This window comes from Carassius auratus, chromosome 49 (assembly GCF_003368295.1).
Source record: "Carassius auratus strain Wakin chromosome 49, ASM336829v1, whole genome shotgun sequence".
NCBI classification, from domain to species: Eukaryota; Metazoa; Chordata; class Actinopteri; order Cypriniformes; family Cyprinidae; genus Carassius; species Carassius auratus.
The window spans coordinates 6,144,703-6,165,386 of NC_039291.1; the positions used below are offsets into that span (position 1 = coordinate 6,144,703).

General features: G+C 37.6%; 1 protein-coding gene across 3 annotated transcripts; it reads right to left on the bottom strand.

The window, feature by feature from the left end:
- Window positions 1-3,487: 3,487 nt before the first annotated feature.
- Window positions 3,488-8,404, bottom strand: LOC113065936 (myelin-associated glycoprotein-like). Of its 3 annotated transcripts, XM_026237473.1 has the most exons (9): window positions 8,224-8,404; window positions 6,651-6,726; window positions 6,091-6,182; window positions 5,558-5,962; window positions 5,033-5,344; window positions 4,681-4,929; window positions 4,492-4,585; window positions 4,330-4,372; window positions 3,488-3,934 (listed from the first exon to the last, which is right to left on the bottom strand). In XM_026237473.1, exons 3-9 carry the CDS (start codon window positions 6,176-6,178, stop codon window positions 3,671-3,673), a joined length of 1,455 nt encoding a protein of 484 aa, XP_026093258.1. In that variant the 5' UTR covers window positions 6,179-6,182; window positions 6,651-6,726; window positions 8,224-8,404; the 3' UTR covers window positions 3,488-3,670. The 3 variants fall into 3 exon arrangements, with proteins under 3 accessions (XP_026093258.1, XP_026093259.1, XP_026093257.1); XM_026237474.1 differs by lacking the exons at window positions 6,651-6,726; window positions 8,224-8,404 and having other exon boundaries at window positions 5,858-5,962; window positions 6,091-6,471; XM_026237472.1 differs by lacking the exons at window positions 6,651-6,726; window positions 8,224-8,404 and having other exon boundaries at window positions 6,091-6,471.
- Between the last annotated feature and the right edge of the window lie 12,280 nt (window positions 8,405-20,684).

Here is a 20,684-nt window from a genome sequence, read left to right on the forward strand (position 1 = left end):
AGTTTTAGTGTTTGAAAGTTGTACAGTATTGTTCAAAATAATAGCAGTACAATGTGACTAACCAGAATAATCAAGGTTTTTCGTATATTTTTTTATTGCTACGTGGCAAACAAGTTACCAGTAGGTTCAGTAGATTCTCAGAAAACAAATGAGACCCAGCATTCATGATATGCACGCTCTTAAGGCTGTGCAATTGGGCAATTAGTTGAATTAGTTGAAAGGGGTGTGTTCAAAAAAATAGCAGTGTGGCATTCAATCACTGAGGTCATCAATTTTGTGAAGAAACAGGTGTGAATCAGGTGGCCCCTATTTAAGGATGAAGCCAACACTTGTTGAACATGCATTTGAAAGCTGAGGAAAATGGGTCGTTCAAGACATTGTTCAGAAGAACAGCGTACTTTGATTAAAAAGTTGATTAGAGAGGGGAAAACCTATAAAGAGGTGCAAAAAATGATAGGCTGTTCAGCTAAAATGATCTCCAATGCCTTAAAATGGAGAGCAAAACCAGAGAGACGTGGAAGAAAACGGGACAACCATCAAAATGGATAGAAGAATAACCAGAATGGCAAAGGCTCAGCCAATGATCACCTCCAGGATGATCAAAGACAGTCTGGAGTTACCTGTAAGTACTGTGACAGTTAGAAGACGTCTGTGTGAAGCTAATCTATTTTCAAGAATCCCCCGCAAAGTCCCTCTGTTAAAAAAAAGGCATGTGCAGAAGAGGTTACAATTTGCCAAAGAACACATCAACTGGCCTAAAGAGAAATGGAGGAACATTTTGTGGACTGATGAGAGTAAAATTGTTCTTTTTGGGTCCAAGGGCCACAGGCAGTTTGTGAGACGACCCCCAAACTCTGAATTCAAGCCACAGTACACAGTGAAGACAGTGAAGCATGGAGGTGCAAGCATCATGATATGGGCATGTTTCTCCTACTATGGTGTTGGGCCTATTTATCGCATACCAGGGATCATGGATCAGTTTGCATATGTTAAAATACTTGAAGAGGTCATGTTGCCCTATGCTGAAGAGGACATGCCCTTGAAATGGTTGTTTCAACAAGACAATGACCCAAAACACACTAGTAAACGGGCAAAGTCTTGGTTCCAAACCAACAAAATTAATGTTATGGAGTGGCCAGCCCAATCTCCAGACCTTAATCCAATTGAGAACTTGTGGGGTGATATCAAAAATGCTGTTTCTGAAGCAAAACCAAGAAATGTGAATGAATTGTGGAATGTTGTTAAAGAATCATGGAGTGGAATAACAGCTGAGAGGTGCCACAAGTTGGTTGACTCCATGCCACACAGATGTCAAGCAGTTTTAAAAAACTGTGGTCATACAACTAAATATTAGTTTAGTGATTCACAGGATTGCTAAATCCCAGAAAAAAAAAAAATGTTTGTACAAAATAGTTTTGAGTTTGTACAGTCAAAGGTAGACACTGCTATTTTTTTTAACACACCCCTTTCAACTAATTGCCCAATTGCACAGCCTTAAGAGCGTGCATATCATGAATGCTGGGTCTCATTTGTTTTCTGACAATCTACTGAACCTACTGGTAACTTGTTTGCCACGTAGCAATAAAAAATATACTAAAAACCTTGATTATTCTGGTTAGTCACATTGTACTGCTATTATTTTGAACAATACTGTATAATGAATTTGCTTCAACAAAAGATAAAGCTTTCACTACAGTTTGTGGCCAGTTATTAGTCCTGTATGTTATTAGCCCTTATGTAGCAGTAGTAGTAGTAGTTTATTTCTTCAGTCATTCAGACATAGCAACATACACAAAGGAAATTATTATAGTACAGCGATGACTGAAGGGGTTTAGGCTGAAGTGAAAGACTTATTGATGCCTAACCCTATTTACACCAAGATTTAAATACCCAGCATGAGGCAACAATAATCAGAAAGTAGCAAAGTGGAAACAGATGTAAGAATATTACCAGCTATATATAAACAGCTCATATGAATAACATATTAATATAAACTTATAACATTACACAAGTCACCTTGTTAATTTTCCTTTAAACAGTCCATTACCCTAATACTGCTGTGAATCATTGCATTATACACCGGCATTCTACTTATTTTAATGGTATTTAAACTAAACAATATCATTCTAATGCAATTTAGCTACCAATCACATTTGATTTAAAAAAAAATTGAAATTGAACACCTTTATTGATATAGATTGTTTTAATGTGTCATCAGGGCTCTTCCATAGATTTACTCCTCTAACTGAGAAACACCTCTCTTTGTTATTTGGTCCTGGCCTTATTTTTTTGATAGACCCCGATTCCTCTCAAATTATATTGAGTCTCTCTGGGCTTGAACCTCTCCTGAATACAGACTGGAAACTTGAGATTGTGAACCTTATACATCATTACAGATGTGCTAAGATCAACAAAATCCTGTAATTTCAATGCATTTAATTTAATAAACAATGGGTTAGTTGGTGCATAATAATTAACTCTGTTATCAATTCTAATAGCTTTCTTCTGCAATATTGGTTTAATAATAGATTTATAATTATTCCCCCATATTTCTACACAATAATTTAGGTACGGAAGAATGAGTGAATTATATAATAAATATAGTGAATTCTGATTAATCCATGATTATTTTACACATAATACCAATAATTTAGATATTTTTGTCTTTAGATAGTTTATATGTAATTTCCAGTTGAGTTTATCATCAATATAGATACCCAAAAGTTTTGTTACACACTCTCTCCATTTCTACATGATTAATTAAAATTTGGTTTGGTTCCTCAATTTTTCTATTACCAAAAATAATATATTTAGTTTTATTCAAGTTCATTGATAATTTGTTATAATCAAACCAAGTTTTTAATTTGGAAAGCTCTTTTTCCACTTTCTCCAAGAGGAACTAAAAATTTTGTCCAAAGCAATAGGGACTAGTATCATCGACAAACAAGATACAATTTAACTTTGTCAGGACCTCAATGATAATAGTTTTCTTCGCGAATTGGTGGAATGAGGGGGCGTGTTGTTGTTTCACGTGTCCTATCTGGCCTATAAAGGCAATGGTGGGTGTTTTTGGAGTATACATCTAACAGTCATGAATGACGTCATTAGATTTCTGGTGTGCTGCAAGAGTGTGTAAACGGTAAGGAGTTGTTTGTCTTGGTTTTAACATAAAACGTTTGCATAAACTGGGGTTTTATTGGCTTTTTTCTTCTTAGTGTGGACTGAGGAGTCCAGCATAAAAATGTTGCAACGTGTGTTGTATGGGATTTGGATTGGTGGTATTTTGTTAAATGTGAGCCAAAATCATCAAAATTAAAAGAATGAAAGACTTAAACTTCAGTCTGTGTGCACTGAATTTATTTAATACACAAGTTAATAAAAACCAGACCTTGTTTCCTCTTATTTAATTTTATTTAAACATAAAAGGACCCCTTTAATATTTCATTTATATGAATATTTATATATTATACCAATCAAATAACCAGCATTCAATATCAATATATTTAAGAGCACTATAAGAGCATTTAATACTATTTAATACTATATTTCTTGTAGCTGCTGGAGTCTAGAGTATTATTTCATTATTTAGAAAAATGTATGACTGTCTATGGCTGACAAGTGTCACAGGTCTCTGCACAATAACAAGATTTAACATCTAAAAAGAAAAAAATCACTTTTTCTGGACCTCAGCATAAAGTTGGTCCATTTGCTGGTCACTGTTGATTTGTCTCTTTCTCTCTATCATTTGAACTACAGCATACTCTGTCACTGGACCATTGTTTGGGTGTTCCCTTGTCTTGTGGCCTGTCTGGAGTTTGGAGAAGTCAATCTCACTATAGTGGAGATCATCAGTTCCTTTCTTCTCACCATTTTTGCTGATCACAATATCATTGTTAACATAGATAGCCATCATGTCTATGTTTTTACCTTCAGCCTGAGGAAAAGAGGTGAGATTTTGTTTTATTAGTTTTTTAATTGCTTTCCTTCTGCTGTAAAATAAGCATTGTTTGAGAAGATCCTACTGTAAGTGAAATGAATTAGTCTTTTAGTCACCTTTCTGTGTGACTCTTACTTTATTCAGCTGATTTGTTCATATAAACAGATCCAATCAGGATTCAGAATTTTTTTTTTTTTTTTTTTTTTTTTTTTTTTATGATTAAGACACTCAACTGATTGGTTAAAAAACATGGTTTCATTCGGGAATCAAACCGCTACATTTGAGACACAGCCATGCAATGGTTAATTCTGCTGTGGCTCTATTTGGAACAAATTTAGTTGCTGTGGACAAAACAGTTGGCATTTAAAATTGAAGTTTATTGAACTATGCACCTGATCTTTTCCTGTGACATGGCCCTGTCTTGAAGCCTTTGTTCTGTTGCAAAAAAAATATATATATATATACAAATAAAAAAGTAAATATAAAACATAAATATATTAATAAATTATACACACATCCAATTAATAAATATATTTCTGTTATTATATATTTACCTCATACGGTAAAAAAACCCTGCAGACAACAGAACAAAAGCCAAAAGTCCTCCTGTACAGCCATATATCACCAGATGAGAGAATTCACTCTGTCCTAAAACACAAAAGGATTACTGAAGAGTGTATTTCAAACAGTATTTGTGAATCCAGAATATATCTGAACATAAAAAAAAACAATGCTTTATTTACTATCATCTTTGAGCTGGAAATCTTTTGATGCCTGTTTTCCATGTTTATTTTGTGCAATGCAGAAGTATGATTCTTGACTATGAGTTCTGCTTAAATTAATCTTTTTTCCCCAAGATATAGGCATCTCCTGCCCACGTTTGTACCAGGTGTAGTTCAAGTTATTTGATGGACTGGCTTTGCTTTTGCAGGTCAAAGTCACATTAGTGCCAACAGATGGGGTTATGAAGATGTGAGTTTCTTTTGGAGGAACTTTAAGAAAAATGCAAGCATACACAGGGTTTAAAATAGATACCTATTAATTTTTATTTCATCAAGGATTATGAGAAACACAAAATTACTCCAAATATCTTACACAGGACTCGTAGTATCAGGGTGGTCTCAGCAGAAAAGGCATCATGTGTATTTCTTGGATATGTAGCAGTGCAGGTGATGTTCTTTTTGTGATCAGTGTATGAAGCTTTGAAGGTCACGTATGAAAACACTGTTTTATCAGGTTTCTCCTGTAACTGTTTTGTAATGCGGGCAGATTCAGGGATGTTAGACCAGGATATTGTAGGACGTTGCGTGGGGCAGGGGGCTTCTGCAGAGCAGCTCAGATTCACTGTACTTTCCTCCATCACATATGGTAGCTCACTGGGATTAAATTCAGGAGGTTGTGGTGAGTCTACAAGGTAAGTGATGACAGACAACATTAAGGAAACCTCACAATGCGTAGTCATGTTAGAAAGTTGGGTTTGTTGACATGCATAGTATAAAAGTGATTTAATATCATTATGTTTAGTAATTAATTCATATTTTCATTTCTTTTTAAAGACTGAAAAAAAAGTCTTTTGTACTTTGGTGTGTAGGTGGTCTGTTCAGTTGAGATGACGTTTACCTATGACAATGATTTTCACAGTCTTGCTTGAATCAGATGAATCAGCTGTATTGGGGTTAAATGTAGTTCTGAACACATTTGGATCTATTTCCATTCTGAAGTAATAGTGGCCTGAATGATTCATCATGATGTTATAGAAGACAGTGGAGCAGTTCCTCTTATTGAAATCTCCAGTTATCTTTATGTCACTGAATCCTCTAATGAAATCTTCACTGCAATTAAAAGCTACAAAACTGTATTTGCTAGCATACTGTGATTGGTTTTTCAGCCAGATCCCATTGTTAGATTCTGCCCTCTTACATTTGTCCTCAAAATTGGAGATGTTGAATGTGCAAGGAATCTGAACACAAGAGCCTGCCAGAGCTGTTACTGTCCGAGGCATCACTGAAGAGTAGGTATCATCAGCTGGAACATAAAAACACATTAGTCACACTAGAGGCATGAAGAAATGAGCATTTGGTTTTTTAATTCCTATTAGTACACATTATAATCATACACATCTTTAGTCATAATGACAACAAAGATCGACCAACCTGAGTGAGTTTGCCCCAAAACAAAGCTGATGAAAATAAAGGAAGTGAACTGATTTCCTGCCATCGGGGTTCGTAGAGGAGATGACATTGAACTATACAGTAGCCACAAAAGAGTCCAAAACACCAACACAGTACACTTCATCACTATACAACACAAAATACATACATCAAGTCATTTAACAACAATACTGCATTACTATATTTGTTGCCTGCTGCTATGATCTATAAGGATGAGTTGCTACATTTTCACTGTTACACTCAAGCAGATGCTGTACATAGTCATCTGATGTATTAAGTTTACTTATTTTATATATCCACTAAAAATGTATAAGTCAACTCTTTAGGCTGACCACATTTACTGTTGCATCAGGAACAAACATATTAGAATTATTTTCATTCACTAAAACTTCTCTTAAAAAAACATGCATGAATACAGGTTATACTAAATTATTTTCACGTTGTGCAAAAGACAAAATACATTTATTATGCTCAAAACATTTCATAAGATAAATGACTCAGCCTCAGTGACTTGATTCATCAGAAAACTCACAGGAACTTACGGTCAGCTGAGAAACTACTGCAATCTTTCACCCAAAAACAACTCACAGCTCTCACTTCTCGTTATAGTTAAAGACTCTGAAATTAATTAACAGGTTAGTTTTCAAGTTATAACATATATAAAATAAATATTTTATGTGAGAAAGAAATTGCAAGAATGAAATTTCGGTAACTTTATAAAAACCTTCATTAATAAATCATTAACAAACATTAAGTAATGCTTAACAGATCATTAGTTCATATATATTCACATATCTAGAAACATGAAATAATGTGCTTGTTAACGTTTACTAATAAATGTATTAAAAATTACCTAATAATTCACATTTCATATAAATTAAAATGTTTACAAATGTCATTAAACTTCTAATTCATATGATCGTTCACATCTTGAAAATCTGCAAATGATTTTTACAGATGTTCTACAATGATTAAAAGCTTTTCTTGTAAATTCCATTCTTTCCTATGCATAATGGAGACCAAATGGAAAAGACAATTTTTGTCTTATGACCGCTACAGTCAAAACACTATTTTTACAACTTTTTTTTGTGTTGAAGTGATTAAAAACATGTTTTGCACCAAAATTACAATGTGTGATATGTCTTTACCAAGCATTTAGCTAAGCTTAACCATTTAAACAAACATTGTTAACGTGGCTAAAAGTCCAGTGTAAAAAAAATAAAAATAATAAAAAATAAACCTTTTACACTTGATGATTAGTCTCCACTTTAAATTGGGTATTGTAAAAACATGAACAAATGATGAATAAATTATTTGTACAGATTTTGGGACACTTTTTGCAATTAAAATGACTGCTCATGTAGGTACGAAAGATTAGTAAATGTTTATAAGCATTTATAACTAATGAATAGTTTCCACTTTAGATTGGGTACTTTCAAAAACATTAACAAATAATTAATACATGATTGAAATTAAACAAAGACAAAATATATGACCTTTAAAGGCTGTGATTATGAGTTAATAAATATATTTACACAAAAACAGTTTGCGAAGTTCTTAAAATGACTAAAAGCTATATTTTCCACAACATATGTAAATGTAAAAATGAGCATAAGCTAATATTTGAGTTGAAGTTTAATATCATTCAACAAATAAGCTTGTAAACGTTGTATAATTTCTGTTAAAATCGTTTGAAGATTTTTTAAACACATTGACAGTTTAATGACATTTGTAACCATTAACTAATGATCAGTTAAGCATTATATAATGTTTGTTAATGATTTATTAATAAAGCTTTGAATCATTGTAAACCATCTGTCAAAATCATTTGAAGATTAAAAATAAAAAACATGATCATATGAATTCAAAATTGTGAGCATTTCAGTTTACATGTAATGATCTGTTAATCATTTTGTAATATTTAATAAGTTCATTAGGGAACATTAAAAAGCACATTATCTCATATTCTAGATATGTGAATATATATATATATATATATATATATATATATATATATATATATATATATATATATATATATAAGTAATGACTAGTTAAACATTATATAATGTTTATTAATTAAAGTTATTATAAAGCGTTACCAAAATGTCTTACCTCAAAAAAGTAGAGGTATAAGAAGCAGACGTCCCTAATTTTTTTCTCTTTGTTGCAAAAACATCTAACATGCTTCATGTTGTGACATTGTGCTACACCCCCAATATGACGTCATTACAGGAAGATATTTATAGGAACCACAGACTTCGCTATAGATTCTTCCCTTTTTTCCTTTTCTACTGTTTTATGTCATTTTACAAAGAAAAGGATATGTGATATTACACCGTTTGTTAATTAGATATAAATTCAACAGTTATCAATCAACTGTAATTCAATCAAGTTACGAGATGATGATAAGACATTGTTAACATTACCGTTAGCTAGCTTGCAACATCTGTTACACTGTAACTTGCAGACAGCCTCACAGAAAAATGTATTAATTAACAAACTATTGATTATCACCACAGTCTAAAGTAGTGAACACTCACTCTTTCTCTTCGAACTTACAGCAGATTCATAAAGCTTATCTGCAACTGATTTTGTCAGAGCATTTCCTGTCGATTTACTGTTAGCTAACACTCTCAAGCCACAGAAGCAAGTAATCTTAAAAAAGAATAGTAGCTACAATTTTGTCCCCATTAACAACTGATTGTAATTTAACTATATAAACAGTTGTTTATATTAAATAGAAACAAAGCGCTCGTAAAATAGGCCTAAAGGCCAGAGCATGTGAGTTGAGCGGATTGGTAATATTTTTCTTAAGTGCGCAGAGCGTCTTTCTGAAGATTCCGCTCGCTCAATACGCTCAGCGGTGCTTGCTCAACCCAGTTCATAATCCAAACGTTCTTTAAGTGCATTTTATCTTGTGTTTGCTTTTAGGAGGCTTTATAATCCAGGTGTATCTTTTTCACAACAACGGCAGCTATTTATTCATAATATCATTGTGAAATGAATGTTTTTCCGAAATACACGTTGGACACAATTATTGACACCCCTTTTGACTAAAATATTTCTGAAGTATATTTCCATTCATGTTCACAATTTTGAGCACTCTAGGGTGATTATGAACATGAAATTATCCAGCCATGGCTTTCTGTCTCACAAAAATATAAATAGGAGGAAAAACAAAGCCCAAATTCCCTTGATCATCCACCACAATGAGAATAATATATATATATTTCTGATGTGCAGCAAAAGATGACTGAGCTTCACAAATGAATGAAATGGCTTTAACAAAGATTTAGAGCAGTGAAAATTCACCATTTCCACCATCAGGCCAATAATTAAGAATTTCCAATCAACAGAAAATATTATGAAACTGCCTGGAAGAGGACACGTGTCTATATCGTCCTAATGCACTGTGAGGAGGAGAGTTGAGAGGCTAAAGACTCTGCAAGGACTGCAGCTGGAGAATTGCAGAAAATAGCTGAGTCTCGGAGTCAGAAAACATTTAAAAAATTGTCAAACAGTACCTACATCATCACATGTTGTTTGGGAGGGTTTCAAGAAAAATTATCCTAACTCATCCAGAAACAAACTAAATCATATTCAGTTATCAGACATGACTGGAACTTCAAATGGGACTGGCTTCTAGGGTCAGATGAAACTAAAAATTAGCTTTTTAGCAGCAAACACTCAAGATGGGTTTGGTGCACACAGGGATAAAAAGTACCCCATGTGTACAATGAAATATACAGCTGTATTTTTGATGTAGTGGGCCTATATTTCTGCTGGAGGTCCTGGATGTCTTGTTTAGATACATGACATCTTTTATTCCATCAAATACCGACAGATAAAAAATCTAAAAGTGACTGACTCTGTTAGAAATCTTATAATGGGCCATGTTTAGATCTTCCAAACATGCAATAATCCAAACACAAACCTCAAAAACAACACAGAAATGGGTCACTGAGCTCAAAACCAAGCTTCTGCTACAGCCATTCCAGTCCTCTGACCTGAACCCTACAGAAAATCAGAGGAGTGAACTGAAGAGAAGCACCACCAACATGGAGCTGGGAATCTAAAGGGTCTGAAGTGATTCTGGATGAATGAATGGTCTCTGATCTCTTGTCAGGTGTTCTCTAACCTCATCAGGCAAATGTAGATACAACTATACAATAAGGGAATGTTAAAAAGACATATAATAAAATTAAAAATGAAGTTAAATAAAGCAGCGCAAGGCAAAAGGCAGGTTTGGGAGTGAGTTCAGCTTCCTGACAGCCTGGTGGATGAAGCTGTCCTGCTCACTCTCTCCACAGTTGCACCGTTGATGGTCAGAGGAACGTGCTGAGTGTGTGCTCTCCTGAAGTCAACAACAATCTCCTTCATCTTCTCCATGTTCAGAGAGAGATTGTTGTCACTGCACCACCCGGCTAGGCAGCTCACCTAGCTCCTGTAGTTTGTCTCATCCTTTGTTGCTAAGGAGACCCACCACAGTCGTGTCATCTGCAAACTTAATAAAAAGGTTGAAGTTGTGTGAAGGTGTGCAGTTATGGGTCAGCAGAGTGAAGAGGAGGGGGCTCAACACACATCCTTGGGGGGCCCCAGTGTTCAGTTTGATGGTGCTGGATGTGTTGCTGCCGACCCATACTGCCTGAGGTCTTCCAGTCAGAAAGTCCAACAGCCAGTTGCACAGCGAAGTGTTGAGCCCCAGTTGGATCAGTTTGTAAATAAGCTGTTGAGGGATGATTGTGTTGAATGCTGAACTCAAATGTAGCACTCTCTTCACTTTACGGAGGAAGAGGGCTCTGTGTTCGTAGAATATCTCTATAAACTGATCTAATTTCAACCAGCTCTATGGATAGATTACTTCACCTGTCTCTGTGATCTGTAATTAAACAAACAAAAAGACTGAAAATTAACAAAATGGATCCTTTAATTTTCTTTAAGCCTAATGAAATGTGATCAATTTAAATAAATGTGAGGAAAACTTGCATCAGTATGAATTAAATGAAAATAAAATTACATTCTTCAAAATGTGAATTTACTTGTCTTATTTCAACTAACAATGTAACCCTGGAGATGTATTAGCTTTTAAACATAAAAGTAAAACAATTAAGCCTTCCAGAAATGTACACAAGACAGATTTCGTGGGAAAAATCTCACAACTCTAATGATTTTTCCTACAGCATTCAAATATGAAAAAAGGAAAAAAAATAAAAATAAAATTATAATCACTTAAACTTGTTCACACAAATATTCGACCGTGGTATTCACTCAATATTCATAGTTCTAAACACTCATTGGTACAATGTTTACCCTATAGTTCAAACACAAACATTAAGCGAGTGTTTTCTCTTAATTAAATACCATTCTCGTTCAATGTTCAGCAACGGTATTCACTGGGCCCAGACTCAATGTCAACCGAAACTGACAAAAAAAAAACACTGGTTGCAGGCCTGGACGGTGCTTGGGAGCGTTGTGGCATTAAACAAAATGCCCCTTCACTCGGATGAGCAAGTATAAACAATGTACTTACGAACCTGTAGCGATCCTTCAGTGTAACTCAGTCCGATTGATCCGCGAGGGGCAGAAGAGAACGGAGCAGATGAGTAGATAGATGAGAATGCTTCTCCAACGTTGTCAGCAAAACAACGAGCGTCTTAGGAACTTGACTAGATGAGGAAATCTAGCATTGTCCAAGGGCCTCAGTCTCTGGTTAATGATCCATCCTCCCGCGATGAACAAACGCAGCACACAAACTGAGAGTAACTTGACTCATTAAACGCACATAATGGTGTGCGATCTCGACAGTCCCTCGATACTTCAGTTCGTAACGGTGACGAGAGAAAAACTACACTTTAAACAAAAGCATAACTTAAAGAAACAGCGAGCAACACTCAGCGTGCACATCTCAGCAGATCTTTTTTTCTCTCTCGAACGTTCCAAAGAAAAAACTCCTACGCCCCACGTTCAACCCTTCCACCAATCACATTTTTCTCTTAGATGATAGGCATGTTACAACACAAATCAGGCTTCGAGCTGAACACAGGTGAACACATCAAGTTAGATAAACTTGCATTGAAGCCACGTTTTTGCTGTGTCCAATTCACACAAACTATATCGATTTCAGAACTTTATTTAAAGAAAAAAAACTAACAAACAAAAGTTATTAATATTGCGAGCAACAATTAATATTGTTCATTTTTTACCAGGGCTACATCCTCCCCCTCCTAAAAGGTCTGGATGTCCCCATCAGACTCCAACTCTGCATGTGTTACATAGACATTACTATGATTTAAAAAACTTGCATCAAGTCATCTGAATGCAATGCACAGTAAGAACCTCTTATTACTCAATTCTAAGAGATCTGAATGATCATACCTCTATGTATTATTGTTACTGGTTGATCTGTCGGCTTTCCAGGTTCATCATAGCTAAGGCGGATGACAGGTTTTACTTTCCTCTTTGCTCTACGTTCACAAGCAGATTCCTCATCCCCATCCATGATACTAGAAGAAGGGACGTCTCCCCCCTCTAGTCCTGAGTCCACCCCAGGCTCATGGACAGGTGAAAAAGGAATTTCTGCTTCTCTCTGAACTAACTCATCTTGTCTGTCTTCTTCCCCAGGTACATCAGGAACCGAGGCATCAGCCGGAGCAGTTTCATTTTGCACAGATAAGTTATTACTAGGTTTAGACAATCTGTCTCTCAACCCTGAATGCTCAAAAGTAAACTGAGGCGAAGTACAACGACCCTCGTCGTCCGATTCAGAGGCCCAGCCCTCACAAATGTTTTGTACCTTCGAAGACTGATCATTTGTCTCTTCAATCTTTTCACCTTGAGATGCTCGTATCACTGGTCTTTGTCTCTTAGTTGGTCCCTGGCTTATCATCGGCAATCTCACCATGTAACCAATGGGCAAAAGGTGGTCACGGTGCAGTGTCTTTACAACACCTGGACCCTGTTCTGGCTTTACACGATACACAGGCAAGTTGGGAAGTTTCCCAATCACCTGGTAAGGTAAAGGATTCCACCTGTCTTTTAATTTGTGTTTGCCCGGGATCCCTAAGTTACGTATTAACACTCTATCATTCACTTCAATAGTTTGATTTCTGACCCTAGCATCATAAAGTCTCTTATTCCTCTGATGGTTCTTAATAGCTGCCGAGGTTGCCAGTTGATATGCACTCTTCAACTCGTGCTTCATCTGGTCTACATACTGGTGGTATTTTACCTCATCTTCGCCATGTGGGGATATACCAAAGCACAGATCAATGGGTAACCTCGCCTCTCTTCCAAACATTAAAAAATAGGGGGAAAACCCAGTGGCATCATTTTGGGTGCAATTATATGCATGTACAAGCTGGCTTATGTGTTGACTCCATTTAGACTTTTTGTCTGAATCAAGGGTTCCCAACATAGACAGCAATGTGCGGTTGAACCTTTCGGGTTGTGCATCCCCTTGCGGATGGTATGGAGACGTTCTTGACTTACGGACACCAAGCATTCCCAGCAGATCTTTGATCACTCTGCTTTCAAAATCACGCCCTTGGTCAGAATGAATTCGAGCTGGTAGTCCGTAATGTACAAAAAATTTCTCGAACAACACTTTTGCAACTGTTAAAGCCTTTTGATCTTTTGTAGTAAAGGCTTGTGCATATCGCGTGAAGTGGTCAGTGACAACCAACACATTTGAGGTACCTTTCGCATCAGGATCTATCGACAAAAAGTCTATACACACCAGGTCCAAAGGGCCTTTACTTGTGATATGTTGCAAAGGTGCAGATCTTTGGGGCAAGGTTTTTCTAGCCACACACCTGCCACAAGTTTTAATGTACTGTGTGATTTCAAAACCCATTCGGGGCCAGTAAAACCGGTCTTTAATGAGCTCCAGGGTACGTTCAGTTCCAAAGTGACCTATATCATCATGCATGGCTCTTAGAACCATAGATCGATATTTGCCAGGCATTACCAACTGACACACCCTTTTGTCTAATCTCTGCACAACTCTATATAAAAGTCCATCCTTTTCTTGAATCTTAGGGCTCTCCCTCTGTAGTAGAGAAACCTCAGGGTTTTTAGTTTTTAAATCTGAAATGGGTGTGCCGGTCTCCATCCCTTTCAACACCGGACCAATAGCTGGATCAGCCCTCTGAGCTTCAATCAAGTCTTTCCGACTTAACTGCTCCAACGGACCCATTTCAAGTTGGGAGGCAAAAGAAAAAACATCAGGGATTGCATCAGGAGGAGCACCCAACTGATCAATAAACCTGGTGGAAACATCAGTCTCAGTAACACCAATCTGACGACAAAGAGCCTTTACACCGGATGGTGGTATGTCCTCCCAATCCTCCTGAAATTCTAGAGCATGCCTGGATAACAGGTCAGCATCAACATTACTTTTGCCAGGCTTGTACTGAATGTTGAAGTCGTAAGCGGTTAATGCGGCTAACCACCGATGGCCGGTAGCATTGAGCTTTGCCGTTGTCAGCACATACGTGAGGGGATTATTATCCGTTCTCACCGTAAACTTGGCACCATAGAGATAATCATGAAACTTATCTACTATGGCCCATTTCAAGGCAAGAAACTCAAGCTGATGTATGGGATAATTGCGCTCAGAACGACTCAATTTCCGACTGGCAAACGCTACAGGACGGAGTCCTTCTGGATATTCTTGATTAAGCACAGCACCCAACCCATCTAGACTCGCGTCCACATGCAAAATATAGGGTTTGCTTGGGTCAGAAAAAGCTAGCACTGGAGCGCTTGTGAGGCATTGTATGATATTGGTAAAAGACTCATCACAAGCTTGATCCCAACGGCTACCAAAAGAATCGGACTCCCTGAAATAGTGATGCTTTTCGAGAGGACCAGCTTTGCCTTTCTTATTTGCTGGAGGGTAACCTTTGGTCAACTCAGTTAACGGTCTGACGATGGAGGAATAATTAGCGATAAAACGCCGATAATAACCGCAGAAACCAAGGAAGGATCGTAATAACTTGAGGTTGGTAGGTTTCTTCCAATTCAATACCGCCCTGACCTTCTCAGGGTCAGTTGAGACCCCTTCAGCTGACACAATGTGGCCTACATATTTTACCTGTGCTTGACAAAACTGGCACTTCTCAAGTGATAATTTAAGACCACTTTCCTCCAGTCTATCCAACACCTTTAAAAGGCGCTCCTCATGCTCCTCCAGTGTCTTTCCAAACACAATGAGGTCATCCAAGTACACCAGACATTGCAACAAATTCATATCTCCAACTGTGGCCTCCATGAGCCGCTGGAATGTCGCGGGGGCTCCAGTAACCCCCTGCGGCATTCGTTCAAACTGATAAAAACCAAGTGGACAAATGAATGCTGTCTTTTCTTTATCTTTTTCTGACATCGCAATTTGGTAATATCCACTCCTCAAGTCAAGAACAGAAAACCATTTGCTTCCTGTCAGACAATCAAGGGCATCATCAATACGTGGCATAGTGTATTGATCTGGAATGGTTCTGGAGTTTAATGTGCGATAATCAATGCACATACGCACACGTCCATTTTTCTTTCTAACGATGACGATAGGGGAAGCATAAGGGCTACGGGATTCTTTGATTATTCCAGCCGCTAAAAGCTCTTGTAGATGACGGCGAACATCATCAATGTCAGCAGGCACAATACGCCTCGACCGCTCTCGGAATGGCTTAGAATCACTCAGTCTTATGTGGTGTTCGACATTCCTGGCTAGCCCCACATCCCATTCATCCAGAGAGAAAACCCTGGCTCTTTCTGACAGCTTTTTAACCAGACGTGCTTTCCAGGCTTCAGGGATAGGTGAACTTCCAAAGTTGAACAGTTGAGGGTCTACAAATGTTTGTGAGGATTTTGATGTCTGTGGTACAGTGGCTATGTCCACAGTATACATCTGGGCAAGAAGAGTACCCACTGGAATGGCAGTTTCTTTTTGAGTCTCGTTGCGCAATGGTAACACAAAGTTATTTACATCCAGACTGGAGGGAGTCATAACCAGGGAAGGCACTAGCACACCCCCAGGAAGCTTGCTATCTTCAGAAATCTCCACTATCAAAATGTTATTACCTAACGGCTGGACTTGTTTCACCTGACAAACAGCATAGCCAGTGCTATGAGGAGGAATGGCCAATGGTCCTGGACCCTGCCACTTCACAAATCCTACAGTATCCCCCTGCGCTAGGGGGCAGGATGGCAGGGGCTGTTCTCTAGTTACCAAGTCATAAGGTGAGATTCTTAAAGATCGAATAATACCCCCATTGTCTAACTCTTTACACTGAGCCAGCAACTCTCGAAGTTTGGGAGTATTGGTACCAAGAATAACTGGCACAGAATCAGGGCTCTTGGGATCCGGACACACTAATGCCAACAGCGAAATTCTCTCTTTCTCCACCCCCTCAGAAGTACAGAATCCCACATCAACTGATACAAATCCCCTATAAGGGTAAGTAGAATCACTAAGACCCCATATAGCAAGGTCAGTAAGTGGTAGAATTGGAATGTGAGGAATGTGCTGCTTATACCAACTCTCAAACACGATTGTGACACGAGAGCCACTATCAAGAAGTGCTTTGCATGGCTGACTTTCAATAGTCACATTAGCAAAAGGACACGGGCCAACTAAACCTTCTGGTACAGAGTTGGGCTTACAAAAGTCTACTGCTCCTCGTCTAACAGAGCAATTATCCACAGAGGAAGAGGGTTTTCCTTCTGGTTCTCTGTCCCCTTTACTTTTACGAAGTGCACGGATCAGTTTCTGAATGACCCTGGATGAATTTTCAGGAGAGGTACACTTGGTGGCAAAGTGACCATCCTCACCACATCGGTAACAAAAGAACTCAGAGGAACTATTTGAAGGCTGAGACTTACGATTTTGACTCAAATGTCTCTTATCATCCTTCTTTCGTCCTTCTTTCAACACTGAAGTACCATGTGAAATGGTTAATACGCTGACTTGTTCTTGAAGCTGAAGCACCTGTTTCTGCAAAACTTCAACATTACTTTCCATAACCGAACTAAAACTGTTTTTGAGAGTTCCAGTCTTTTGCTCATTTTCTGCTTCTCGCTTTTTGGTTAGTTCCCCAAACCGGTTATGCAAAACTTTTATGTCAGCTTTTAACTCTTGTATCTCAGAGGGTTTTGACTTTATTTCCCTAGCCTGAACCTGTCTAACAGCAGGATTCAACTTACGTCGAGAGGCCTCATATTCTTCTTCCTCCCTAATCTCATTTAACAACTGCAAAAAGGTAGGAGGTTTTTCTCTTCTCTCCCTTAGACGGAGGTGTACCAAAGTCAAGTCAGACTCAGAAGAACCTCGCACAAGCTGTTCAAGTCTAGCTTGGTCAGTACGTTGAGAAGATATACCTCCTCTTTGCAAAACCTTTCTGAGAGCTCTTTCTAACCTCTGTAAAAAGTCTGAAAGTTTTTCACTGGGCTGTTGATGCATAGACCTGAAGGCAAAATACAGATCCTCCCCAGACTCAGGGGTGCCAAACGCATTCTCCAGTGCTGTTAAATACTCTAGGGCATCTGCATCCCTGTTATTTAGCCTAACCGCCTGAATGATATCCAAAGCAGGACCTTTCAGGCTTTCAACAATTCTGGTGCGCTTCTCCCTGTTGGAACAGTTACACTCCTCAACCATCAAGTAGGCCTGTGCTAGCCAGTGCTCTAGACTCTCTTCCCCAGGGGGAGTAGGGACAATCCCAGAAAAGGTCCGCAAGCGCCGAAACGCATTATTGTCGCTACTAGGCCTCATTGTTTTCTCTAGTAGGTCTCCAACTGCTCTGATGATACTATCAGGGGAGCTGCCTTGCATAGGCTCACTAGAGAAAAGAGTCTTTACATCAGCCATAGTTTTGCCTTCTTCCCTCATCAACTTTTGAAGTTTGGAAGAAAATGTCTGAGGGGTACTCACTGAGTGGGTAAGTAAAATTGTTCTCCAGGGGGCTCCCCCTCCTAGCGGCATAATCTCAGAGGGAGTGTGATCCGGATCTAAAGTCTCACGGCACTCACATAGCACTAAATTACAATCCAGCTTTGAATTATATTTTTCAGCCCTGGCCCGCACCCTCCCAAAGGCTTTCACTGTCTGAACAGCATTTTCAATGTCTGCTACCTCAGTGCCACTCAGTACACCACTAAGGACTAAAGCGTGAGAGGGGTCTACCCGTGACTCATCACACCATTCAATCAACTCAGCGATCAACAATTCTGATTGAGAATCCATACTACAAAAATTGTTCCTTTCAAGGGAAAAAAAAATATATATAAAATAAAAAAGGGGAAAAAATAGACAAATCTGGCTAAAGAAAAGAAAAGGATCCCAGCGGTGCCTCCAATTTATATGTAGCACTCTCTTCACTTTACGGAGGAAGAGGGCTCTGGGTTCGTAGAATATCTCTATAAACTGATCTAATTTCAACCAGCTCTATGGATAGATTACTTCACCTGTCTCTGTGATCTGTAATTAAACAAACAAAAAGACTGAAAATTAACAAAATGGATCCTTTAATTTTCTTTAAGCCTAATGAAATGTGATCAATTTAAATAAATGTGAGGAAAACTTGCATCAGTATGAATTAAATGAAAATAAAATTACATTCTTCAAAATGTGAATTTACTTGTCTTATTTCAACTAACAATGTAACCCTGGAGATGTATTAGCTTTTAAACATAAAAGTAAAACAATTAAGCCTTCCAGAAATGTACACAAGACAGATTTCGTGGGAAAAATCTCACAACTCTAATGATTTTTCCTACAGCATTCAAATATGAAAAAAAGGAAAAAAAATAAAAATAAAATTATAATCACTTAAACTTGTTCACACAAATATTCGACCGTGGTATTCACTCAATATTCATAGTTCTAAACACTCATTGGTACAATGTTTACCCTATAGTTCAAACACAAACATTAAGCGAGTGTTTTCTCTTAATTAAATACCATTCTCGTTCAATGTTCAGCAACGGTATTCACTGGGCCCAGACTCAATGTCAACCGAAACTGACAAAAAAAAAACACTGGTTGCAGGCCTGGACGGTGCTTGGGAGCGTTGTGGCATTAAACAAAATGCCCCTTCACTCGGATGAGCAAGTATAAACAATGTACTTACGAACCTGTAGCGATCCTTCAGTGTAACTCAGTCCGATTGATCCGCGAGGAGCAGAAGAGAACGGAGCAGATGAGTAGATAGATGAGAATGCTTCTCCAACGTTGTCAGCAAAACAACGAGCGTCTTAGGAACTTGACTAGATGAGGAAATCTAGCATTGTCCAAGGGCCTCAGTCTCTGGTTAATGATCCATCCTCCCGCGATGAACAAACGCAGCACACAAACTGAGAGTAACTTGACTCATTAAACGCACATAATGGTGTGCGATCTCGACAGTCCCTCGATACTTCAGTTCGTAACGGTGACGAGAGAAAAACTACACTTTAAACAAAAGCATAACTTAAAGAAACAGCGAGCAACACTCAGCGTGCACATCTCAGCAGATCTTTTTTTCTCTCTCGAACGTTCCAAAGAAAAAACTCCTACGCCCCACGTTCAACCCTTCCACCAATCACATTTTTCTCTTAGATGATAGGCATGTTACAACACAAATCAGGCTTCGAGCTGAACACAGGTGAACACATCAAGTTAGATAAACTTGCATTGAAGCCACGTTTTTGCTGTGTCCAATTCACACAAACTATATCGATTTCAGAACTTTATTTAAAGAAAAAAAACTAACAAACAAAAGTTATTAATATTGCGAGCAACAATTAATATTGTTCATTTTTTACCAGGGCTACACAAAGGTATTTCATAATTATATTCCAATGAATGGTTATACTTTTGAGATTTTTTTTAAATAAAAGACTAAAAGGATTAACAATGCATATTAATATTCACAGCCTTCTTATATTTGCCAATATTTTTGGCCATGACTGTACTACACCTGAACCTTTTTTTATAGTTGTCTTCTGTTGAATGTTTCTCTGTAATGTGGTTGATCTAAGTACTAACTTCATATAAGAGTCACACACACATTAATAATCAGATATCCTGTTGTCCTGGTTGGTCACAGTGACAACATTAACATAAGTGGAATTCCTGTCATAAGTTCCATCCTGTGCCAACATTTTTTAAACAAAAATATTTGGTGTATACCAGCATTTCCACTGATGTTAATGAGGGTCTAGATCTGCTATGCATGCTGCTGCACAGCAGGTATGGACACAGAATAGATACACTTACTGTATATCCTAGTATAAACTTCTCAGACAATTACAATAATGTTGTAGGTATTTAAGATAATTTTCATTGGCAACTCATTGTATAAAAAAATAAAAATAAAAAAGTGCATATTTAAAAGGAAATACTTTTCCATTTGCTTTTAAATGACACTGTCATGTCATACTAAATATATATGGTGACATATATAACAAGCAAAACTTTAGGAAGAACCCTGTGTAATTCACTGGATTGCATGGAACATCAGCTTATAAATACCTCAATATTTATTTATTGTGGCCTCAATATTTATTTCCATATGACACAACACGTGTTGTGTGCAATC